The sequence below is a fragment of the Anolis sagrei genome, chromosome 2 (genome assembly GCF_037176765.1).
Source record: "Anolis sagrei isolate rAnoSag1 chromosome 2, rAnoSag1.mat, whole genome shotgun sequence".
In the NCBI taxonomy this organism is placed as follows: Eukaryota; Metazoa; Chordata; class Lepidosauria; order Squamata; family Dactyloidae; genus Anolis; species Anolis sagrei.
The window spans coordinates 237,958,539-237,985,146 of NC_090022.1; the positions used below are offsets into that span (position 1 = coordinate 237,958,539).

The 26,608-nt window shown below is 39.7% G+C and overlaps 1 protein-coding gene across 1 annotated transcript in view; it reads left to right on the forward strand.

Moving 5' to 3' along the window:
* Nucleotides 1–234: 234 nt before the first annotated feature.
* ALDH7A1 (aldehyde dehydrogenase 7 family member A1) overlaps nucleotides 235–26,608 on the forward strand; it is a 33,253-nt gene continuing 6,879 nt past the window's right edge. Inside the window, exons 1-12 of the mRNA XM_060761987.2 lie at nucleotides 235–459; nucleotides 3,949–4,002; nucleotides 8,500–8,565; nucleotides 12,469–12,549; nucleotides 12,660–12,783; nucleotides 14,467–14,599; nucleotides 15,626–15,670; nucleotides 17,604–17,681; nucleotides 18,985–19,082; nucleotides 20,379–20,420; nucleotides 21,893–21,987; nucleotides 24,390–24,474. Of these exons, the coding sequence (XP_060617970.2) occupies nucleotides 262–459; nucleotides 3,949–4,002; nucleotides 8,500–8,565; nucleotides 12,469–12,549; nucleotides 12,660–12,783; nucleotides 14,467–14,599; nucleotides 15,626–15,670; nucleotides 17,604–17,681; nucleotides 18,985–19,082; nucleotides 20,379–20,420; nucleotides 21,893–21,987; nucleotides 24,390–24,474 (1,099 nt within the window). The 5' untranslated portion in view covers nucleotides 235–261. The remainder of the gene's footprint in view (nucleotides 460–3,948; nucleotides 4,003–8,499; nucleotides 8,566–12,468; nucleotides 12,550–12,659; nucleotides 12,784–14,466; nucleotides 14,600–15,625; nucleotides 15,671–17,603; nucleotides 17,682–18,984; nucleotides 19,083–20,378; nucleotides 20,421–21,892; nucleotides 21,988–24,389; nucleotides 24,475–26,608) is intronic.

Consider the following 26,608-nt stretch of genomic DNA (forward strand, 5'->3'; position numbering starts at 1 on the left):
TACAACTCTCAGGATCCTATAGCCTTGAGCCATGGCAGGGAAAGTGCTGTCAAAGTGCATTCATTCCTATGACTTTTCCTATGATCCGATGTCAGCCCTTAGTCTGTCCCCGCCCACGGTGAGCGCTGATTGGCGGCGCTTCTTGACGGATCCCGCCTCTCTCACCACCTCCACCAATCCCGGCTTGGGGAGGGCGGGGCGTGTGTGGAGGTCTTCCCCTCCTCCCATTGGCCTCCCGCGGCACTCACCCCCTTTCCCGCCATGCTGCTGCAGCTGGGCCTCTCCGCTCTGGGCAGGCGCGCGTGGCGGCGGAAGCTCCTCTGCCTCTGGAAGTCTCCCTCTGCTGCCCCGATGTCGACGCTGCTGGTCAACCAAGCGCCCTACGCCTGGCTCAAGGAGCTGGGCCTCCAGGAGGAGAACGCGGGCGTCTACAATGGCTCCTGGGGAGGAAGAGGAGAGGTAGGAGGAGGAGAGGGAACCTGGCTGCCTTCCCAAATGGAAGGGTTCCAGGGAGAGAGAGAGAGAAAGAGAGAGAGGGCATCTACACTGCAGAATTAAAGTAGTTTGATACCACTTTAGCTGCCATGGCTCCAGGCTATGCAATCCTGGGGGCTGTAGTTTAGTCCTGGCATCAACACTATTTGGCAGAGAAGGCTAAAGACCTTGTAAAACTACAATTCCCACGATAACATAGCCTTGAGCCATGCCAGTTACAGTGCTGTCGAACTCCATTCATTCTAGGCAGGCATGGGCCAACTTAGGCCCTCCAGGTGTTTTGGACTTCAACTCCCACAATTCCTAACAGCGTTAGGAATTGTGGGAGTTGAAGTCCAAAACACCTGGAGGGCCTAAGTTGGCCCATGCCTGCCCCAAGGTTTTGTGCATCTTCACCATAGAACTAATGCATGTTGACACCACTCTCACAGCCATCGCATAATGCAAAGGGAACGATGGGGGTTGTAGTTTTACAAGCTCTTTAGCTTTCTCTGCTTAAAACAGTGTTTCTCAACCCCCTGATAGGGTCGCAAGGGGGTTTCAGAGGGGTCGCCAACGACAATCAGAAAACACATATTTCCTATGTCTTAGGAACCTGTTTCGCATAGTAGTTTGGGTTCACAGTGCTCTCCGTATGTAGGGGAACTACATCTCCCCCTAAATCACTGTCAATTCATCCCAAATATCTCCAGTATTTTGTGTTGGTCATGGGTGTTCTGTGTGGAAAGTTTGGCACAGTTCAATCACTGGTGAGGTTCACAATACTCTTTGATTGTAGGTGAGCTATAAATCCGAACAACTACATTTCCCAAATGACAAAATCAATCCCCTCCAACCCTACCAGTATTCAAATGTGGGTGTATTGGAGATTTGTGCCAGATTTGGTCTAGTGAATGAAAATACATCCTGCTTAACAGATATTTACATTGTGATTCATAATAGTAGCAAAATTAAAGTTATGAAGTAGCAACGAAAATAATGTTATCGTTGGGGGTCACCACAACATAGAATCATAGAATCAAAGAGTTGGAAGAGACCTCATGGGCCATCCAGTCCAACCCCCTGCCAAGAAGCAGGAATATTGCATTCAAATCACCCCTGACAGATGGCCATCCAGCCTCTGTTTAAAAGCTTCCAAATAAGGAGCCTCCACCACACTCCGGGGCAGAGAGTTCCACTGCTGAACGGCTCTCACAGTCAGGAAGTTCTTCATGTTCAGATGGAATCTCCTTTCTTGTAGTTTGAAGCCATTGTTTCATGTCGTAGTCTCATGAGGAACTGTATTAAGGGGTCGTGGCATTAGGAAGATTGAGAACCACTGGCTTAAAACAAAATTACTGGAGCAAACTGCAGATCCCAGGATGAGCCATGGTACTGAAAGTGGTATTTAAATGCATTAATTTTACAGTGTAGATGTACTCTAAGGGCCCTTCCACACAGCCATATAACCCAAAATATCAAGGCAGAATATCCCACATTATCTGCTTTGAACTGTCTCATCGGAGTCCACACTGCCATACATTCCAATTCAAAGTAGAAAATGTGGGATTTTATTCAGCTGTGTGGAAGGGAGCCTAAAGTGCCTTTTGCCTACAGATATCCCAGATTAACAGGATTATGTCTCTGATGTCTACACTGCCATATAAAATCCAGATTATCTGCTTTGAACTTCTTTGATTATGTATGACAGTATAGACTCATATAATTAAGTTCAAAGCAAATGATGTGCATTATATGCTTTGATAATCTGGATTGTGTGGCAGTGCCGACCTAGCCTGAATTCTATGCCCTTAGTATTTTTTGATGTACTTTATTGGGATTGTTTGGTTCAGGCGTCTGCATCCCACCTTGTTCACTAAAAGCCACCAATATTGGCAAGTTGCAATCAAGCTGCTGAGAAGGTACAAAGAACTAGCAGACGGCTAGCCAATAAATGACTTGCTATCCCATAGTTCTGCCTTGAGTTTTGGGTTATGGGAGGTCATCCAACCTAGCCCCATTCTCACAGTGGGCCTGGAAATTCTGGGTTCTGCTAATGGATCAACCAACATGTGTGTAAACAATGTGTTATCGAAGGTCTTCATGGCTGGAATCACTGGGTTGTTGTGAGTTTTCCGGCCTGTATAATGGCCATGTTCCAGAAGCGGTCTCTCTTGACATTTGCCTGCATCTATGGCAGACAACCTCTGAGGATGCCTGGCATATATGTTCGTGAAACGTCAGGAGAGAATGCTTCTGGAACATGGCCATACAGCCCGAAAAACTCACAGCAACCCATGTGTACAAACATTTCCGATTGAAGAGAGCCTACCACCTTTGAGGCAGATATTTCTGCTGAGTGAGAGAAAACTCTTTTAAATATTTAATCAAAATCATCTTCTCTGCAGTTTCTCACCTTTGATTCTATTTCAAGAAAGAACTAGAACATTTTGATGGCACCTTTTCAGATGTATGTAATATATTCTCATTAAAGGATAACATGGGAGTAGAGTACAAGTCTCTGAAAAGGTGCCAATTGGATTAAGCATTTCCACCTCGTTTAATTAGTACTCCAGAAACTTTATTTGCACACATAACTGGAAACTGAAATCCATATGCAGGGTGCTCAGGGCAGACTCTGTATAATTGTTACAATTCAGTGTGTATAGGTCCATCAGATCACTGGCCCCTTCTCTCCCAGTACTGCTGACCATTTTGCCCAGTCTGATGAAACTTGTAACTGTATGTAGACTGCAAGCTGTCTGTATAGAGATGTATGGCCTTCGAGTCATGTCTAGCTTAAAGAGATCTGCCATTGCCTTACTCTGAGGCTGAGAGAGTATGACTTGCCCAAGTGGGTTTCATGGCAGAGTGGGCATTCAAATCCTGGTCTCCAGAATCATAATCCAACGCTCAAACTACACCAGTGGTTCTCAGCCTGTGGGCCCCCAGGTGTTTCAGCCTACAACTCCTAGAAATCCCACAAGTTGAGAACCATTGTACTACACCATACTGTCCTTAGCTCAATATATAGTGATTATTGGGCTATATTTATTTATCCTGTTGACTCACAGTTAACTGAGATCCAAAAGGATTTGTAGATGCTGAATAAATGTAGTTTTCTGAGAGTTCCGAGAGTTACTATTAAAATAGTAACTGGTTCCGAGAGTTACTATTAAAATAGGCATACATTGCCCAATATTATAGCAGGCATAAACTCTGTCTTGACTTGATATTAATCTTGAAATATAGTTATCAAAAGAAAAGACAAACATAACTTAAGTAACATAGTTTCACTGTATAATAAAAACTTATTTTATTGTAATATTAAACTTGTTTTTATTTTAATATTTATTTAAAGTATTATTTCATTGATTTTTTTTGCCAGTTGCTTGAGATTTCTGGTTGCTTGAGTTCCATTTAACCATGTCTACTGTATATTCCTCGTAACATAATGTGAGTGATTTTTTTTAGGTGGTGACAACATATTGCCCTGCAAACCATCAGCCGATAGCCAGAGTTCGACAGGTAAGGGTTTTCTTCTGTATTCTTAGCTAAATGTTTGGCTAGAAAAGTTTCACCATACCCTTAAATGGCTCAACTTGGGATGATTAGAAAGATAAGACAAATAGAGTGGAAAAATACAGGAGTTGGCGGAGCCTAATGGAAGCTGGGGAGATTTTTTTTGTTGACTCTTGTTTTCTCTTATACTTTGAAGTAGTGTTGTTCTCGTGAGTACATCTATTAAATAGGTTGCTAGCATAATGATTTTTAATTTTATTGCAGTAAATGAAAGGGCATACAAAAAAGCATTTCGAGAGAACTTTTGTGGACTAATTCAAACATTCAAAAATCCACAGGTTCCTTAATGTCTGAAAATTCAGACTACAATTTCATATGTAGCCCAGGGCTATATTGCCAGTTTGTCTAGTATTGCGTAAGTTGAGGCTTATTCTGCATGTTAAGATATACTGGACTAACAGGCCAGCAACACATATCTTAACTGGGATTTGAGTCTGATGCAGTTTAGAGTTGGGTCTTCTTCCTGGTTTCTTTTAATTGAAATGCACTGTGGCAGTTGACTTTCTCCTCTATGACACTTTTTTTTTGAGGGAAGAAAATCCTCTTTCAGTCTTATCATGTTCACTAGCACATTTGGTGTAAATGGGGAAGGGGGCCTTTTGCACAACTGTTCCTGAGCTCTGGAACTTGCTTCCCAGGGAAATCAGAGTGGCTCCTTCCTTGTTTTTTTTCATTGGCAGCTGAAGACTTTCCTATTCCAACAACTTCCTAGAACTGATTGTTTTAAAAGCGAGGGGCTTCATTAGAGTGCTATAGCACTTTGTCTTTTGCTTCTTAGAGAAAATAGTAGTAGTAGTGGAGTCTTGTGTAGTTTCCGGGATGTATGGCTATATTGTAGCAGCATTTTCTCCTGACATTACACCTGAATCTGTGGCAGGCATCTTCAGAGTATCTGATGGTGGTAAAGGAAGTGGAACAAAGGCCTGGCTACTTCCAGTCAGATGCCTTCACTTTTGACTGTGTGATTTTCTTAGTTACTCGTATGCTAATGGATGAAACCCATTCAAATCAGGCTTGCTTATTGCACTCTTCATGCTTAGTTAATAGACATTGGTTCTTTCTCCCACCCTGCACATTCCACAGGTATATATACTCCACTTGTTTTACCACCATCAGATCCTCTCAAAATGTCAGCCACAGATGCAGGCAAAGCATCCAGAGAAAATGCTAGAACATGGCCATACAGGCCACAAACCACACAACGCTGCAGTGATTCCAGACATGAAAGCCTTCAACAATAATAGTTTTATTTCTTACTCGCCTCTCCTTATGGCTTGAGGCGGGTCACAGCACAGTCAAAACACACAAACATTGCAAAATATTCTATAAATGCACATATTAAAATGTAGTTCTATAAAATATACATATTAAAATGTATTTCGGTGAAATACATAAGATGTTCTCAATGGTTTTAACGCTACAGATAAATTGCACTTAAAAATAACTGTTCATATGTTTGCATCTATAGAGTAAGATCCTTGTATTTATAGATCTTATATCCATGGTTGCACTTACCTGCTGTTCACACAATAGCTTCAGGCATGTGGGGAGAAAAACAGAAAGACTAGAGGCTGCTGTCACTAGGTCCCTATCGAGGACTGAGGCTTGGTGGAGAGACAGGAAAATCCACCATCACTTCTAGCTCCCTTCTGAGGATCAAACTGTAGCTTCTGGCATTGAAGGAAGGAGCAGGCAAAATTGCAACCACTGCTCCCTCCACTGAGGCCCAAGGCTGTTGTGTGAATGTCTAGACACAGGAAATACTTTGTCATTGGGGAAATAGGGAGAAGCTTAAGAACCTCAGTTACTTTCTTCTCTGTAGAGCAGGTAGAGGAAAGAGCAGACATCCTATTTTCACTCCAAGTGTAAAAACAGAGCATTCACTTTTGCCTGCAGTATCATGTATCCACAGGAAGTCCTGGAATGTATCCCCTGTGGATACAAGGGTTGTACTGTGTTCAGTTTGGACTTTTATTTTGGTTGGCAAAATGACTTCAGTCTCGGATCTATGAAAAAGGTGGAGTGTAAATAAAGGATGGCAATGTAGTACATTCATCTGAGTCTTTCAATGTGTCTATTTCTATGTAGTGGGCAATTAAAATCCAACTAAAATTCCTTCAAGAATGGGATGAAAGTCCCTGAAGCTATTGTTTTCTTTTGCTTCTGTACAGGGGCATAGTACACCGAACATATTCTTAAGAGGTTATTAAAAGTACTACAATCCTAAACAGACACTAAACCGGGGGGGGGGGGGGGGGGTTTACAAAACATTGTGCAGGTTTTGAAATTTTCCAGCATGTTACTCAATATAGGTAGTGGAAAGATGAGACGACAAAAGGAAGGCTGATTTGATTTGAAAGTCAGGCTTGGAAAGGTGAGAAAACGTTGAGATAGAACATGAAGTGGGTTGGATATATTCTCTTATCAGAAGCTGCCTTGTTCTCTGCCATGAATTGTTAGTGTGGCGTGGAAATAAAGCTTATTTAAGTAACTTACAGTGTAAAACAAATGCTGTTTAAACATACTAAAACCATTTATTATTTATTTACTCTTTTTGTATCCCACCTTTCTCTACCCCAAAGGGGACTCAACCGGCTGTACAAATGGCAACTATTTCATGCCTTTAGAAAACAAAAATTAAATATATTTAAGTTAAAATTTAAAAATTCAAAAATTATAGTTAAAATTCACATTAAAACAGATAAACATTACAATCACTGTTAAAATCATGCCATCCACAATGGTAATCCGGGGCCATTCCAAAAATCATTGCACATATTTTGTAGTTATTTTGCACTGTAGTTAATTTCAAAAGGGCATAAAACAATATATCAAATTAAAATAGGATCGAAATGTTATAGCAGTTTAAAAAAATATTAGGCTGTCTCCCAGGTCTTTTGGTAGAAGCTAAGAAAAATTAGATTGCTTGTGTGGATATAGGGATCATGGATATAATTTTAGATGCTGCACCAACTGAAAGCAGAAACCAAATTGGGTCACTTCACAATTATCTTCAGGTGATAAGGAAGGTGGTGTGACACTCTCTTCAGTGTTGGACCCTACTGCTAAATATCTGGATGTGGTTTTCTTCAAGTTACACAGAAAGTAAAGGAGTGTTGAAAATCTGAGTACAGTAAATATTAGGCCAGCTGAAAGGTTACAAAACTTTGCACAAGCTTTTCAGCTCTTCTAGAAAGGTCACTAAATATTGCACAAGCTTTTTAGATATTTCAGATCTATAAAATGCTGTATATATGTTTTTCCCTGAATGCAAGTCTGCTAGTGATTAATAAAATATATATTTTCTGTTTAATGGCTCCTTTAAAAGTTTCAGGTGCTTGAGGTAGGATGTTGTGAGAACCCAATCTTGTTTAGGAACACAGAATCACAGCAAATCAAATGATTGGGCCAGAGATCTTACCATTGTTTTTCAGACAAGGGTCTTCCCTAATGTCACCTGGCGATGCTAGGAGTCAGTCTTGAATGTCATACATATATGGAAAACATTTGGCACCATGTCTGTAGAACAGGCATGGGCAAACTTTGGCTCTCTAGGTATTTTGACTCCAACTCCCACAATTCCTAACAGCTGGTAGGAATTGTGGGTGTTGGAGTCCAAAACACCTGGAGGGCCAAAGTTTGCCCATGCCTGCGGTAAAATGTTAACTGTTCGTGTTCTCACGTGATATGTGCCCACAGAAACCAGATTTGTCCGTATAATTTATTTATTTATTTGCTTTATTTCTATACCGCATTTTTCAGCCCAAACAGGCGACTCAATGCGGTTTACAAGGTACAAATTATCATAACAGTGTCAGTGCAATTAAAAACACAACAAATGTAACAACAGGATCAACAACACCGATCCACAACAATTAACAAACAACATGAAACAAACATAGCGCCTCAATGAAATCAGATCCGAACTCATAATCCTTGTGCCATTCCTATGTTCCATTTACCGTCTTCCTATGTTCGGTTGCACTGTTTAACCAAACGCTTGTTCATAAAGCCAGGTCTTGACCTTTCTCCGAAATGCCAGCAACGATGGTGCCTGTCTGATGTCTACCGGTAAGGCATTCCATAGCCGAGGGGCCACCACTGAGAAGGCCCTGTCTCTCGTCCCCGCCAAGCACGCCTGAGACGCAGGCGGGACCGAGAGCAGGGCCTCCCCAGACGATCTTAATGTTCTAGTCGGTTCATAGGTGGAGATGCGTTCGGAGAGGTAAGTGGGGCCAGAACCGTTTAGGGCTTTATAGGCTAAAGCCAGCACCTTGAATTGTGCCCGGTAGCAGATTGGCAGCCAGTGGAGCTGGCTCAACAGAGGAGTGGTACGCTCCCTGAGTGCCGCTCCCATTAGCAACCTGGCTGCCGAGTTAGATTATTTTGTCTTGTTATGACCTTTAGATTTAATGATCAAATAATTATAATTTATTTTTGTAGGCAAGTTTGGAAGACTATGAAGAAACAGTAAAGAAAGCTCAAGAGGCTTGGCAAGTATGGGCAGAGGTGAGTGAAATCACTTCATTATTTTTGGAGTGCCACCCATTCCTTAACCCTGAGAATGTTTCTATAAGCCACATTAAACTCCTTTTTCTTGTAGCAATGCTGTTTCTGATCCTTTTGTTTTGACTCTGTCTATAACCCTAGAGGGAATGCTGCCTAACTGCTAATCGATAAGTTTAAATGTAAAAATGGTTTTGATATGATGCAAGAAGGGCAATATTTTTTAAACTGAAGGCTTCAATCACTCCTTGTTGAAGCCTTCAAAGCCTTTGAACTGGAAAAGTCCATCAGCCGTCATAAATTTACAGAGAAATATGAAATAGGTTTCTTTGAGTGTCGTGTTGTTCTCATATAGTTTCTTAAAGCCAAGTCGCCAGACATGATGCATGCATATTTATGTTAAAGCTTCATTGTATTCAGTGGTGTTTACTTATGCATGGGACTTCAGTTATTGTTCTGGACACTTAGAGAAGGTTCCTTTTCGTCATGCATGAATACTTAATGTGCTATTTCATCTTGGAAGATTGGAACCCCTGATGGCGCAATGGGTTAAACCCTTGTGCCAGCTGAACTTGCCAACCAACAGGTTGGCAGTTCGAATCTAGGGAGTGGGGTGAGCTACTGTCTATCAGCTCTAGCTCCCCATGCGGGGTCATGAAAGAAGCCTCCCACAGGATGGTAAAACATCAAACATCCGGGCATCCCCTGGGCAATGCCCTTGCAGATGGGCAGTTTTCTCACACCGAAAGCGACTTGCAGTTTCTCAAGTCGCTCCTGACATGAAAAAATAATTCTGGAATATAAGCAATCTGTCAAATGCAAAACAAATTACTCCCAAAGTATTTGAAATATGACATATGGAAGGAGACTAAAGGTTAGTATAAAGCTACTGCTGGTTTAATTTACACACAATGTAGAAAAGTTGTGCGTATTTGTGTATTGTGCTTGTTACAACTCAAGCTTTGTGCCTCCACACTAAGGGTATATCTATATTATAGATTTAATGCATTTAGACATTACTTTAATTGTCATGGCTCAATATTATGGAATCCTAGTGTTTTTGGTTTGGCGAGGTAGAGAAAGTTTAAAAACCTTGTTAAACTACAATTCCCATGATTCCATAGCATTGATCTATGGAAGTTAAAGTGGTGTTAAACTGAATTAATTCTTGAATTTGTGAGTCATAGTCCTTCACTTCTATAGCTTGAAGACCCACTGCAACTAGGATAGTAAAAATGAGATTTCATTAGAGGGAACTAGTGGAATGGTGGAAGGCAGGAAGGAGAATAAGAATAGGTAAATCTCAGTTTTGCTTTTTTTTTCCAGTTATTTTTTTCTCATTTTAACTTGGGCTTTATAAGGAAAATCCTGCCACTTGACCAAAGTAGATGTTGGAGAACAACACTATAGCTAATTGGTTTCCAGGTCACTATAGCTTTCTGTGTGGATGGGATTTTTGTTTTTACTTTGTACAAAGTGTCCCAGCATGTAGTGGTATTATTATAATACAAGTTTAATACCTTTTCAAAATTTATATCATTAGAGGCTGCAGTTCCTCCCAGCTTGTAAAAGTTACTTTTAGGAGTACAGTTCCCAAAGTCCCTTGACATCATGGGAGTTGTATTCAAAAAGGAACTTTTCTATCTTCTGCTGTGATGTGCCTCCCACTATAAGGTTGTTCCCTGTGATTCCTGCAACCATTTCATAAAAAAAAAAAGTCTCAACCACCCAATTCCCAGGACATCTATCTGCTTTTGTTGTTGAACAGCAAGTTAAATCTCATTGTCCTCTTTCTTGCTTGCTTTTACAGTTCTCCCTTTGTGTCTTTTCCTTTGAAAGACTTGCATGCATGACACTGTTGTCATTACCCGTCGTGTTGTTCCTTTGTGTTGGGGGAACTGGGTTTGAGTGATGGGTGACATCAAACAACGATTGCTTAAAAGACTCCTTTTACTCTACAGTTCTGTCTGCACTGGCCATTTAATGTTATTTGAAGCTGGCTTCAGACTGGTGGTCAGACTACAAACTCCTACAAAAGCCTGTAAAAAAAGCCCTTAATGTACATTAGTGCTCTGTGGTTTGTGTAATCATCATCTGGGTCTCAAACCGGTTCCAGGATTTCCCTGGTAACCCGGTGGCACAATGGGTTAAACCTTTGTGCCTGCAGGACTGCTGACTAAAAGGTTGACGGTTTGAATCTGGGGAGTGGGGTGAGCTCCTGCCTGTCAGCGCCAGCTTCTCATGCAGAGACATGAGAGAAGCCTCTCAAAGGATGGTAAAACATCCGGGCATCCCCTGGCAATGCCCTTGCAAACAGCCAATTCTCTCACACCAGAAGCAACTTGCAGTTTCTCAAGTCACTCCTGACACAGACACACACACACACACACAAAATCTGGACATCAAAACCACTTTATTTAGTACTGGTTTAAAACTGCTTCTTACCTCCACTGCAGTCTGAACACATTTTTAAAAGGGACTTACATAAAAGGCATTTTCGTTTTTTGATATCTGCTGTGGGTCCTGGAAATGATCTACTACTGATTACAAGGACCCACTGTCTTTTAAAGACCTCTCTCTTCTCAGCCCTTCCTTCTAAAAACTGTATGAAGCACTCAAAACAAACACACTCCTTGTTGCTTCCAGTTTTTGAAGACCTGTAGACATTTTGTAATCTGATTTGTCTAAAATTTAGATAGATGTACCAGACCATCTGTATCAAATTTTAAGTGACAGGATAAACTGTTTCCAATTTAAGAAATTACATTTTCATGATTGAAAAAGAATGCATCCTTTATGGCCTGCATAAATAGGAGTATAGTGTCTAGATCCAGGGATGTCATGCTATCCCTCTATTCTGCCTTGGACAGAGCACACCTGGAATACTGTGTCCAATTCTGGGCACTGCAGTTGAAGGGAGATGTTGACAAACTGGAAAGGAGATTCCATCTTAACATTAGGAAGAACTTCCTAACTGTGAGAGCTGTTCAGCAGTGGAACTCTCTGTCCTGGAGTGTAGTGGAGGCTCCTTCTTTGGAGGCTTTTAAACAGAGGCTGGATGGCCATCAGTTGGGGGTGCTTTGAATGTGATTTTCCTGCTTCTTGGTAGGGGGTTGGACTGGATGGCCCATGAGGTCTCTTCCAACTCTGGGATTCTATGCTTTTAACTCTAGACTGGAACACTTTTTATAGCTTCCCAATGTTATATTGCATGTAATGTTGTTTTTTTAAAAAACAAAACAAAGACATTTATTTGTGCTGTTAAAACAACCATTGTATTCCTACATTGATTGCTCCAGTATTTTGTTCAAATCTTTTTCTTATTTTTAGAAATCAACAATGACAAGTCAACCCTTAGCTCTTAATCCCTCTGTAATTAACAATTGTAATAATAGATCACATGCTGTCATGTTTATACATATTGTTCCAACACTCCAATTGATTGGTTGGAGGTCTTCAACATTCAGTTCCTGTTATCAATACATTAAATATTGATAACTTGGTTGTTACAGAATTGTCATTGTATATTTCTCCTGTTTCATATAGACATGAATTGTTATTTCTCTCTCCAGATATAGCTGTGTTATCTGTGAAATGAAAATCTTTGGGCACTCTTCCAAGTACTTGCAATCTCAGCTCTTGCAATTCCTTCAAGAATTGCCAACAGTGTTTTTATACATTTTGCACTTCTCCTCAGCAAATGATGAAAAAATAGTACCGTTTCTTTTAAAATTACTGTTTCTCCTTGACTATTCAGTTACTTCATGCTGCAGATGCCTAACCCTTCATGCAAATATGTGACCAGTTATGTTATTGATAAAGTGTCAGTATGTTTTATAGGGTTTTAATGCAAAATATTGTTTCAAAAGACTGGGATTAAAGAAGTCTTTTGGCTCCCTTGCATAGGTTCCTGCTCCCAAAAGAGGAGAAATAGTAAGACAGATTGGTGATGCCTTGAGACAGAAAATCAAAGTTCTTGGAAATTTGGTAAGTTTTTCTGCAGAAGCATGCACTGCTCCTGATTAAATGCTACGGTTTTTCCTAAAATTGTTCTAAATATGAACAGTACTATATACATGTTTTGCTAATATCTTCAGGTTTCTTTAGAGATGGGAAAGATCACAGCTGAGAGTGTTGGTGAAGTTCAGGAATATGTAGACGTCTGTGACTATGCTGTTGGCTTATCTCGGATGATTGGTGGGCCTGTCTTACCTTCAGAAAGTAAGTTTTATTTTGGCTTTCATATAAATATACAGTTGGCCCTTAATCTGCACTGATTTGACATCCATGGATTGGATTATTCGCACAGTTGCCATCACTCAACTGTAGCCACTTTCTACTGCTTTCTATGAATGCATCTACACTTCAGAATTAAAGCAGTTTGACCCCACTTTAACTCTGGAACCCTAAGATATGTAGTTTGGTGAGGCACCAGAGAAGGCGTAAAGACTGTAAACTACAACTCCTATGATTCCATATCTGTTAAAGTAGTATCAAACTTAATTTTCCGTAGTGTACATGCACTTCAGGAGATAAGCAGTGCTTGGTTCAGGTTCCTTAGCCCATAGATATAGGAGCAATGGATTTAAATAGCAGGAAAAATAATCCATCTTAAATATTAGGAAGAATTCCTGACAGCAAGATCTGTTCAACAGTGGAATATGCTGCCTTGGAGTGAAATTGAGTCTCCTTCTGTTGAAGTTTTTAAGCAGAGGAGGCTAGATGGCCATCTGTCATGTATGCTTTGATTGTGCTTTTCCTGCAAGGTGGGGGGTTGGACTGGATGGCCCTTGTGATCTATTCTAACTCTATGATTCTAGGAATATATATAATGTTTTAGAAGACATTTAACCTGAATTTTAAATGTGACTGATGTGGAAGAGACCATTGAATTAGGCTGTCCTGTTGTGTTTTCTGTGAATGTGTCAAGACTCTTGTTACTGACTACATCAGTGGTTCCCAACCTTTTTTTGACCAGGGACCACTTTGACCAGGGACCACTCTCCCAACATTAGTACAAAAAGGGTTATGAATCAGTTTTTGGTCAACTTTAGATTCAGTTTGGTTGTTTGGGGTGCTGCTTCAGAAAATTACATTGGATAGACCTCATCAGCTCTAGTTTCTGATACAGAACATATGCTATCCACTAGTCACCATTTGCTCACCCACAGGAAAACTATATTTAATAAGCCTTGGCACTATAAGAGGATTTCACAAGACCAGTCACTCTCGTTGCTACGGTGTAGTAACAGTGAGGCCACTGACCATATTTTAGTTCTTGCAGATCACTGGTGGTTCACGGACCAAGGTTGGGAACCACTGAATTGCATTATGACCTTCTTACACATGTTGGAACCCCCCCCACCCCGCCATACCCTAAATTGCAAATAACAAAATCCTATATTTTTACTATTTTTGGTCTGCAAGCAAACCGTAGAATTACATTTGAGGACTTAGAACCTACAAATCTGGGTAAGAGAATCCATTGATATCGAATCTGTGGTTAAGGGGACATACTGTATAATAAACCTATTGGGTCATCATAGAATAATTGAAAATTGAATTGGAAGAGACCACCACATTGGCCATCTAGTCCAACTTCATGCTGTGCAGGAAAAGTACAATCAAAGCACGCCCAACAGATGGCTATCCAGCTTCTGTTTAAAAGCCTCCAAAAAAGGAGCCTCCACCACACTCGGGCAGAGAGTTCCACTGCTGAACAGCTCTTACAGTCAGGAGTTTCTTCCTAATGTTCAGGTGGAATCTCCTGCACAGTGCTCATAATGAAAAAACTAGACCCTACATCATATATGTGCACTAAGCTTATTCAACAATGGGATGGATCAATGAGAAGACAAATATTCCTTGCTTGCTAAGCCAAAATGGCTTCTGATTTGTTTTCAGGACCTGGTCATGCCTTAATAGAGCAATGGAATCCTCTGGGATTAGTTGGAGTCATCTCGGCATTTAACTTTCCCGTTGCAGTTTATGGCTGGAACAATGCAATTGCAATGATCTGTGGCAATGTCTGTCTCTGGTAAGAAAATATGTCTTGCATCATGATGAATCCTTTAAGTCCTAGCAGCTTCTGATTTCTTGTGCAAATACTGTGGGTGCTTTCAGTGATATAAAGACAACTTGCTGAGTTTGCTTCTTCAATGGGCAACTTGGTTAAGTTTTGAGTTTGAATCCCATTGAGAATAGCATCACCTTTCTTAATCTAAGCCCTTCTTAAATATGACTGAGATTAACATTCTCTCCCCCCCCCCCCCTGTACAATAAACTGGCATTCTTAGAAGTGTAGTGTTACTATTTTTCTGAGAGATGGTTTGAGCACTCCTCTGGCATGCATTTTTTCACTCTAGAATCTGAAATTTGGAAGCATTGATGCCATTTATGGAAAGCACCAAAAGGGTATTGTTGCTGCCAAATAACCATTGTTGGATCACAAGGCAAATTGTGATCATTTTATACTCACAAATGCCTGACAGTGGAAAGGTGGGAATGATTTGGTGGATTTTGTTAACTGTGGTTGAAGAGTGCAGTACTAAAATGTCTTTTTACCTATGCATCATGTAATTTAGAGCAGTTCCCTGGTGATCATTGTTTCTTTATTTATTGTTGGGACATAGTTTTGAGTTTCAACCCTGTTGAAAGTGGTATCAGCTTTTCTTCATTAAGCTTGGCTTAAAATATAGTTCTGGTTTGTACTCCTTTAGTTCAGGGTCTGCAATTAGGCCAGATGTTTTTTGTGGTCTATCAATTCCTTGTGGCACGGGATTATGGAAGATGCAGGTCAAAACCATCTGGAAGGCAACACTGTCCTGGTACAGAAAAGGAAATTCACAAGTGTGTGCATTTCTCTGAAGTCCTTGCACACAACGTGGAGTTGATAATATGGTTGTACTGAGCTGTTTGTGACTTCAGCATGTGTTGTGTTCATTTACATTATCGCATAAATAAAACAGTTCAATAGCTTAAAATTTCACACTTGTCCTTTTCAGGATTGTTTCTTACGAATGAAAATAATAGTTTCCTATTTTTTTTCTTTTTCTTCCTGAAGGAAAGGTGCCCCCACAACATCCCTCACTAGTGTTGCTGTTACAAAGTGAGTTTTCATTTAACCGCTACCAGTAGTCATTAGAACTTGTGCAGTCTTCCTCCTCCTCCTCTTCTTCTTTCTCCATAATTTAAGAGCTTGGCTTGGATAATGTTTGCTTCCTTTTCTCTGAGGAGCGTAACCCATGAGATCTGATTTACCATATGCCTTGCAACTGCATCTTGAGCATATCTTTTAACATCTTGTGCAAAATTTCACATCAACTCCTTGGTTGGAGTGGCAGAGGTATACATGCCAGGGAATTTGCTAGCTGATCTGTCCCTCCACCAGCTATTTTTCCCCTTTTTATATAATTTTCATTTTGTTCTGTCTCAGGTATGTAGTGGTATAGTGACTGAAATACTGGGAGTAGTCAATCACAAGTTCACACATTCTTCCTTCCACCTCATAATTGTCCTGTAGTAAAAATTTCAACAGTGATTTTGTGTGTCTCTCCCATGTGATCTGATTTCATAAAAAGTGAATAATGATGTTTTGCAAATATTTATACCCAAGCAAAGCAGTGCATGATGCAACAACAGACAAACACAACCCTCTGCTCCTTTAGTTGGAAGTGGAGTGGATCTCCAGGTGCCCCACTCAGAATGGTCAGCATTAAGCGTTTTGAGAGTTCTAGTCTGAATAGTTTGGCAAGGACAATGCCCTCTAACTCAGCCTTAAGTGACATGTGAATAATGGTGTTTTGCCGATAATCATACTCAACACAAGCAAAGGATCTGTAAAATTACTGTATATATTTAGGGTCCATTTGTTGGGGGTATGACTATAGAAAGCCCATTGGGTTTTATATCTAATCAGGACATATGGACACACATAATTTTTGTGTTGATTGACCCTGCCCACTGTATACATCGATCCCTTTTGAAACATGATTGCCTATGTTGGACATACTCTCCTCCGCGCTCTCCTACCTCTTCTACACCTTCTTGTGTTTTATGAAGTGATATTGAATTCAGAAGCCCTGGGATTTTTTAAAAAAATCTCAAATGCATGAAAAATATATTTCACAATCAAATAAAATCAAGTGTATCTTCTCTCCTAAACCAGATTGTTGTAATATGTTCCAAGGGAACTGCTCTGAGAGGTAGTCTTTAGGAATTTGCTAGGTCTCCCAGCATGGCTCTTTGGTAACTTCCAGCAAACTCATGACATAAAATTGCTTGGAGGACCTAGAACAATGCTTCTCAACCTTTTTTTGATCAGGGACCACTTTGACCAGGGACCACTCTCCAACATTAGTACCAAAAGGATTACTAATCAGTTTTTGGTCAGCTTTCGATTCGGTTTGGTTATTTGGGGTGCTGATTCAGAAAATTGCATTGGATAGGCCACAATCAGCTCTAGTTTCTGATACAGAACATATGCCATCTGCTCGTCCACAGAAAACCATATTTAATGAACTTCGACACTATAAGAGGATTTTGCAAGATCAGTCGTTCTCATTGCAACGGTGAGGCAACGGACCATGCAGTAGTAACATTTTGTGGATAGTCAGCCTCTCCCCTCCCAACATCCCCGTTGTCTCTGTACTATAAGAGGGTTTCGAGGCAACGGTGTAGTAATGGTGAGGTTGCGGACCATATTTTCGTTCTTGCGGACCACTGGTGGTCCACGGACCACAAGTTGGGAGCCACTGGCCTACAAAATCCCTAGAGAAATAATATTTTGTCTAATTCAAGTATGTGGAGTCTACAGATTCAGGGGTCATACTGTATATTAGATAATATTAGATATTTTGCTCTGCTTAATTCTGGAATATTCTTATAGTAAAAAAGTTCCTTTTAAACTTTAGTCCTAAAAAACTCATTTCAGGAAATGTGAAACTGGGAAGAAAAATCTCATTGGCTTCATGCCTATTCACACTTTATTCTTAGCCAAGAACAAATGGTTGTTTTTAATTAATCTTTTGTTCCTTTTCTAGAATACTTGCCCAGGTTTTGGAAGCCAACAAACTGCCAGGTGCTATCTGTTCTCTAATATGTGGTGGAGCAGATATTGGGTATGTTATAAAGAATTCAGAAATGTTATGTACAAATCTTCTAGTAGCGCTTTAAACTGTTCTTTTGTCTGTTGCCCAAACTGTGAACCGACTTTTTCAGTACAAGAAATCCTTACTTGATGTTGCCTTAAAAGTGTGAGCTCCTTTACTAAATGGAAATCCTTTCTTTCAATTGATTGAGATTGACAAGATAGTTCTGGTCATCTGGGCTACTAAGGAATGTAGTTATGATTATTGGAAAATAAATACAGAGTCCCAAACCATTTCCACCATTAGTAAGTTTTATCTATTTTGCATATTTAAGAGCAGATTATGTTCGGCACATTAAATAAAAGCCTTTAATGTCTATCAACTGTAGTATTTCATTTTTGTAACCAGCAAATGTGTCTTTATTTTGATACAACAATACAAATCTAAGTATTTGGGTTAAGGTTGCAGTTACTATTGCTAGTATATTTGAAATTTTGATGCAATCTTAATTGCCATGTCTTCATCCCCTGCTCTCTGGAATGTGGACTCTTTCAATTATTTATAATACACACTGTAAATACTCAAGTATAAGCTGACCTGAATATAAGCCGAGGCACCCAAATTTACCACAAAAAACTGGGAAAACATATTGACTCGAGTATAAGCCTAGGGTGGTGCAGAAGCTACTGGTAAATCTCAAAATGAAAATAGATACCAATAAAATTACATCAATTGAGGGAGGTTAAATGTTTTTGAGCATTTCCATAAAACTGTAATTTAAGATAGACTGTCCACCTCTGATTAAATTATTATTCCAACCTTCTTCAATGTAAATTTGCTTATGTGTCCTTCCAATAATAATAAATAGAATTAAATAATAAATGTAATAATAATAGAGTAAAATAATATAATAACAAATAGACTTAAATTATAAATAATAATAATAGAGTAAAATAATGTACATGTAATAATAAGAATAAGAATAAAATAATAAATGTAATAATAATAATAATAATAACAACAGAGTAAAATAATAAATAACTTTGACTTGAGTATAAACCGAGGGGGGCTTTTTCAGCTTAAAAAAGGGCTGAAAAACTTGGCTTATACTCTAGTATACGCAATACTTTAAAAATATGTTTCATTTACCCAAGCAGGTAGAACATGGTAAAGATGAAATGTTGTATGTGAACAGAATGTTAAGTATATCAATGTCATGAGAGGAATAGATTTTAAAAGTAAATAACAGGTCTCTGTTCCTATGGTGCTTTTGTCTAATTCAGTTTGATTGACAACTGACTGGCTTGCAATATTTCTGTCTTGTCTTATATAGCACAGCAATAGCGAAGGATGAAAGAATTGATCTGCTATCCTTCACGGGTAGCACAAATGTAGGCAAGCAAGTGGCCCTCAAGGTCCAGGAAAGGTTTGGTAAGTGAACTATGTGCCCCAGTCTGTCTCTTTCCCTTTTCACTGCCCCCCCCCCCCCCACTATGTTGTTAAAGACCAAGTGAGGCTGGAGGAGGGAGGGGCACATAGATGAATCTTCCTTTGCTTAAATGTAGGAGTCAACAGATGTTTGCTTGAGTTACTATCCAAGCCCATGTTACCACTAATCCTTCACTCCTCAGAGCACTATGGCATTTGTAGAAAAGTCAGGATGAGGGTGGATTTGCTCTTGAGTTGTCTTCTGGAGAAAGTATCAGCATTGCTCTCCTATTGTTGCTGCCTTCAAAAAGTTCAAGGGGAAAGGAGGTTACTGCTGCCCCAACATAAATTCATAAGTGAGGGAAGCCTTCCATTCCATGGAAGAAAGGTTCATGCTCCTCTTTATATATTTCTACTGTTGACTTACTGCCTTGCTTTCCTCCCAGCAGTAAGGAAGCTCATAAGAAGATCAAAATCAGATAGATACAGATAGGAACCAGAAAAAGTTATAATGCTAGAATACAAATAAACAAATTCCAGTATTTAAAAACACTTTAAAAAGAGTACATCCCCTTTCTCAGCACCCAGTAAAGTGTTTGTTGCCAGCCTGCATGAAAAGGTTGGCAGTGCAAGGGCTCCAGGAGGGGGGATAAATTAGCCTCCCTTGCAGGAAAGGCCTCTCTCTCTCTCTTATTGTGTTGAGCCTTTACAAAAGCCCACCAGCTGTTTCTTCTTACTTTCCTTTGAAAAAAAAAATCAAATGAAAAGAGAGAGAATGGAGAATAATGGAGTTAAGCATTCAGAGATGACACTAGCATCCTCTGCTACAAAACTTGTCTCCTTCCTGAATAGGATACAAAGAAATCCTCTAATCTCTTTAAGGCTGAGGAAAAAGACCATTCAGGGATACAGTTTCATGATTTCCAGTCCCTCTCATTAGATGCCTGATGAGATCAAATGCCACTGCTGCATGTATTGACTGGATTTTTAAAAATCCTAATTTCAGCCACATAAGAAAGGTAGAACTCATTTTGTGGAAAAAAAACCTTTTATGGAAAAAAAAAATCTGAGGTCATTTTTGGATTTAGACATCAAATTTCTATAAATGTAAACACAGTTTTGTAGGCCTGTGTTATTGTTGCGTTAGCTGCTTTCATTTGTTGGAATTACCCTTTCCACATGGTCCTGATGAAATCACGAAGGCTATTGGAAGTGGGAGTGTGGGTGAATAACAAATAACAGATTTAATAACAAATTTGGCTACTATTCACCTAACTGGCTTTTTCTGTGCTTTAATAGGAAGATTTCTGCTGGAGCTTGGAGGAAACAATGCGATTATTGGTAACGAACGCTACTGTTGCAAGCTAAATGGGATGTTTTTAGTTGTTCATCTTTTTCTTTTTTTCCAACATGGAAAAGTTACCATACTTTGTGGGATACGTTGTATCTAGTTCTTATACTTGCTGTGAAGAACAGAAGCCAGAAGTTGCTCTGTTGTTTGCTTCACTTCTAGATAAATATAAGAACTGAGGAGTATCTGGAATGCTGTTGCAGTTGCCCTTGTGGAAATAAATTACATTATTCTGAAAAACTTAAATGTTCTACTAGGGTTAGGCTAATTTTAAACTGTTTTGGTATAGAAGAGTTCCTCTTTTCTGTGTCCAAATTATACCCTGCCATACTATCTATCTGTCTGTCTGTCTGTCTGTCTGTCTGTCTATTTATCTATCTGTCTGTCTGTTGGGAGCTGAATGACTTTCATTGTGTCAAAAGAAAGTCACTCAGTGACTATGTCTTACTCTTGCCTGTAAAGTCCCTTTAATGTATTTGGAGTCTGCCAACTTACCCTTTCCCCCAAATGCTTCTTATTTATTTATTATTTATTTACTGCATTTCTTTGAAGTGACTGGCTTGACTTTGAAGGAGCTGGGGGTGGTGACGGCCGTCAGGGAGCTCTGGTGCGGGCTGGTCCATAAGGTCACAAAGAGTCGGAAGTGGCTGAACGAATGAACAACAAAAACAACAAATTTCTATACTGCTTATCTTGCCCCTGGGGGACTCAAAGCGGTGTCCAACAAATAATGGCTAAAATTCACCGCGAGACTTCATACTATAAAATAGAGCCCCTGGTGGCACAATGGGTTAAACCATTGTCAGTGGTTCGAATCTGGGGAGAGAGGGTTGATCTCCCTTTGTCAGCTCCAGCTCCCCATGTGGAGACATGAGAGAAGCCTCCCACAAAGATGGTAAAACATCAAATGTCCGGGCGTCCTCTGGGCAACGTCCTTGCAGATGGCTAATTCTCTCACACCAGAAGCGACTTGCAGTTTCTCAAGTCACTCCTGACATGGAAAAAAAAACCTATAGAATCTTAGATTTGATGTTTCATGAAGTTTTTAGAAGTGTTTGTTAGAGCATTACAATCTTATGTGCATTAGGAAATTTTAAGTACTTCACCATACTATGTTCCATGGCTCTATAAGTTTGAGACATAATAGTGAAAGTAGTAATAAAGTGCTATAAAGTGCTATAATTGGATTCATCTATTGTTTAACTTGAGGTGGGACTTTCTAGAAGCAGTCCTTGCCAAACCAATTGCTTGTGATGGAAACAGGTGAAGTCTTACTAACAATATGCAAAACACAGACTTATTTCCCCATCATGCATTGGAAAGAGGCTTAGTGAATAATACAATGTCTTAATAGCTATCCACAAAAACTGATTAACCCCTTAACCTTCTCATTGAAATGCATCTATTTTACCCAAGTTTCCTCTTTCCCACCATTGATATGTTTCTCTTAAATCTTTTATAGTTTTTGAAGATGCTGACCTGGACCTGGTCATCCCATCTACTCTGTTTGCAACCGTGGGGACAGCAGGCCAGCGATGCACGACAACAAGGAGGCTGGTAAGTCAATGTTATCATTTCCATTAGTTTCTTTATTGTATAGTATATCTTCTGATGATAGCTCGGTAATACCCCCATTCATCTGATGTCTGTATCAGCACTAGCAGTGGTGCTGGGCACAACTTGGAAGAATTACTTTTTTAAAACTACTATGTAACTCCCAGAACAAGCCAACAAGCATGGCCACATGAGTGTTGTTGTAGGAACACCTCCTGCTCCTCTCAGCTGCGCACACAACACAACCCGCTCTTGAGGATATAGGATGTATTACTCGTTCTTCATTCAAAAACTGTCTCTTATTCTTCATGTGATTCATTTTATGTCATGTTGGTAGAACAGAAGGGAGTGATGGAACCTAAAGTGTGCTGTTGCTTCAGTCATTTCCAAGGTAGTGTAGCGGAATAAGTTCTCAGTTAAAAATTAAGTATTTGCTTTGGAAACCCTCATCTGCTCTCATAATCTGTTGAAGTGCGGGGAAGTCTCTTTTCTTCTCATGGGTCAGCACTTTATATGAGCCTCTTTTAGCTAATTATACTTTGATGAGAGTGTTAGTCTCATGGGAATGTTTTATTTTAATAATTTTAAAATGTATTCCTTATCCAGAATTTCAAAATCCAAAATACTTCAGAAATAATCTATGTGGTCTCTATGAAATACACACCTGATGTAGTTTCCTGTGCCTGTTGCAGCTGTATCGGACTCTTGTAAAAAGCTCTGTAATTAAGGTGCTCCAACCCCGCCCACCCTCCCATAATATAATGCAGCAGCCAATTTTGGAGGCTCAGTTCCGGTGCTGCAAAGCAGCAGTCAAGAACTGAGGCATGACAGCAGTGTGGAGGATGGGCAGGTTGTGTGAATTTCACAGATAACCACTCGAAGAAACATGGTTACAAGTCAGCAACCTTTCCTTATCCACACTTGTCCACGCTCTACATTGATTTTCTTTCATGCACAAAATTATTTGAAATATTGTGTGTGAAATTACCTTTACACTATTGTATTCCAGAATTGAAAAAAATCTGAAATCCAATATGTCTGGCCCCATTTTGGATAAAGAACACTCAGCCTGTTTGTTACTTACGAGTTAATGTATGTAACATTTATTAAGATCATGTAACATAGCAGATCGTATTGATAGAAAGTTATGATCAGGAAAATTTAAATAAACTTTAGGATATGTTGCCTATTCCTTGATTAGTTGAATATACGTGTATGAGTGTGTGTGTATTAAAGCAATTTAAAATGAATTGCCTTGCAAAACATAAAATCAAGTAGGTACAATTCAGAGAATTGTTGCAGATCTTCTGGCATCCAAATACTTAAGTGTGTTATGCCCCAGAAGGTATTAAGCATTCCAAAATTGTTTGTTTATTGTATTTTTATCTTGTTTGTTTTCTGAAGAAAAAGTGCTTGAGGCAGCTAACACCATAAAAAAAACAAAATTAAACAGAAGAATCATGAAAATCATCTCTAAAACCAATTGAATAACAAAACCATTAAGCCCAGTGAACACCAAAGCAGTTTCGAAGTCTGACAAGATGTATTTTTCACTCTTCCTCTGGATTGTGTATAGTGTCACTTTTCCTTATTCTGCCTTTTAATTTAAGTCTGCAGTATACAGCATGCTCTTGTATAAATTATTTGAGTCATACTGGTTTAGACCTGGTTTCAGATCTTAAACCAATCATGCTTTAAAGGAGGACACTTGAACGGGAAAGATCATTGGGTTCTAGACCTTTTTATTTTGCCAACAAATATTTTGTAGTTCCTGTTGCATGTCTTAAGGTAGTTTCTGACTTAACAATGAACCTATCATAGAGTTTTCTAGGGGTGAGAGTATGTGACAGCCATATCTTGATCTAAATAGCTTTGGTAAAACGGACACTCCACAAATAGCATGGTCATAGCTTGAGGATGGCTGACTTGGCAAGATTGGTTCAGAGTGGTTTACCAGTGTTAGGCTGAGAGGATCTGAAAAGATCACCCAATGGATTTCCATGCCAAGTAGGGATTTGAACTTGAGTCTTCTAGAGTCTAGTCCAACATTCAAGCTATTGCACCTCACTGACTCTCAATTAGAATGTTTTAGGCTTTGCTGAAGTTCTTCTTCCTATTGCTCTTTAAAAAACCTTGCTAATTTTATATTGAGAAAGCAGAAGTGTTTCCTACTCTTTAGAATAGATTGTAACTTGTTTCACATGGTTGCGGGGAATAAAGCATGTAGTTCACTTCATATGAGCAGAGAGACTATTTGTCACAATTTTACTTTATCAATGTAGGAATAACAGGAAAAGAATAGTACTTCAGCTGAATTTTAAGCATTTGGAATAATCTTCAGAAGATGCCAGGGTTGAAGTTTGCACTGTAAAGACTGATTACTAACAGTATGCTTTTCTTTTTAGTTTTTGCATGAAAGCATTCACGATGAAGTGGTCTCAAGACTTGCTAAAGCATATGTGCAGGTCCGCATTGGAGATCCATTAGATGGTAAGAGCTTTTCTTTGTGGACAGTGTGTGGTCTTTTGATATCACTATGTCACAAAATTTGAAAAAAAATCTGTTCCTGGTTTGAAAGTGTTTAATTGTGTGGTCCTTACTTTGAAAGTAGCTTTTATACTCCAAAAACTTTGTTTGTGTAGTTACCACAAACTATGTTGAACTGGTTGAGACTCTAGGAGATATTTATTGAAAAACTATAGCAAAATGTGCTGCAGGATGTCCCACAAAAACAAAGGTTTTATGACATTTATAATCCAGGAACAAAAATCGTATTACATAGTGTAATCCAAGGGGTTGCTCATACATTGAATTCTAGCTTAAGGATCTGCCACTTCCAAATGACCATTAGCAGAGATTTCTCTTCTGCCCCAGGACTAGCGGTGAAGTCTCTGAGATGTATGTGTGCATAGTAGTATGTGGATTGAAATTGAATGGTGGGTTCGCATATCAGAAGTTTTGAAACACTTAGGGGAATAATAATAATACTTTTTTTATATACTGCTCTATCTCCCCGAGGGGGACTCGGGGTAGTTTTTAAGTAACATCACCGAAACGTACCAAGTAAACAGCATAACACCCGGACTTTGAGATCTTCCGGGGAGGCCCTGCTCTCGATCCCGCCAGCCTCTCAAGCACGGTTGGCGGGGACGAGGGATAGGGCCTTCTCGGTGGTGGCTCCTCGGCTGTGGAACGCCCTTCCTGTAGATGTTAGGCTGGCACCATCTCTCTTGACATTCCGTAGAAAGTTGAAGACCTGGATGTTTATGCAGGCATTTGAGTAATTCAGTGCAATTATGGTAATTTGAACATAGGAACGGAACAATGGATATCGAATTTGGATCACGCTTGGATGATGAGGCGATCGGGGGGGGGGGGGGGTTGGGAGAACTGTGTATTGATGTTTGTATTACCTAGTAATGGAGATGTGTAGTTTAACTGTTATGGTATATTGATTGTTTTGCTGCTTTTATGGTCTTTGTTATTTGCTGTCTGGAAACCGCTGTGAGTCGCCCTCGGGCTTGAGATACAGCGGTATACAAGAATAGTAAATAAATAAATAAATAACATAACATAACATAAAATTAACAAAACAACATAAGCATAAAATTATCAAAATAACACATGTATATCAAAACAAATCCTGCCTGTTCAGAGCAATTAAAAAGCCGGGCCAAGGCTAGTGCAAACTCAAAATATGAAGGGGCTGGGAATTAAGTACAGTTCTATAACAGGCTAACTGCAATAGCAAGTACAGATCTGTGGCTGCTCCATTTCAGGGCTTATTAGAGAGATGACCGGGGTGATAGGTAAGAAGTGCAAGGCCATATTCAATAATGTTTAGGGCTGGACTAGAACTGGTTATTGTCAAAGGCTTGTTGAAGCCACCAGGTCTTCAAGCTCTTACGAAAGGGGGGGGGGGATAAGGCCTGTCTTATTTCCCTTGGAAGGATGTTCCAGAGGTGGAGGGCCACCACTGAGAAGGCCCTCTCTCTCATCCCCACCAACCGTACTTGTGACTGTGGTGGGAGTGAGGGTCTCCCCGGAAGATCTTAGAATTAGTGCCGGTTCATAGAAGGAGATGAGATTGTGGAGAGAGGCGTGAACCATTTAGGGCTTTATAGGTCATGTATGTATTTGACTACTTAATACAAGTGGGTTAGGAGAAATGGAAGAGAACACATAGATTTGCCATCTAATGCCTGCCTTTGAATATAGACACTCCATGATGCATTTTCAAATAGATTGTAGAGCTCAAAAAGAACAGAACCTGGAAAGGCTTATTTTGGGAATTCACAAAACTTAGAATTCCCGACACCATAGGCAGAATTCTGTGCTGGAAATACTGTCCAAAACATCATTTTTCAGGGTCTGTTAAACATACCTACCTAAGACCTTGTAGAATTGTAGCCAGAGTGAGACTGACCTTCCTAATTCATAGTCTCCAAATCCAATCAAGTTATTTTGATGCATAAGGCAGAGAATCTTGCAAGTGGTTTCCCATATCTTTAGCAAGAAGAAAGCAAAAAAGTCAGATATTGATAAGAGAATAATTGTGTCATGCTAGGAAACATGAGCCGGTAGGAGCTGTGGCCCTCCTTTCTTGTTTGTGGGGTTTTCATAG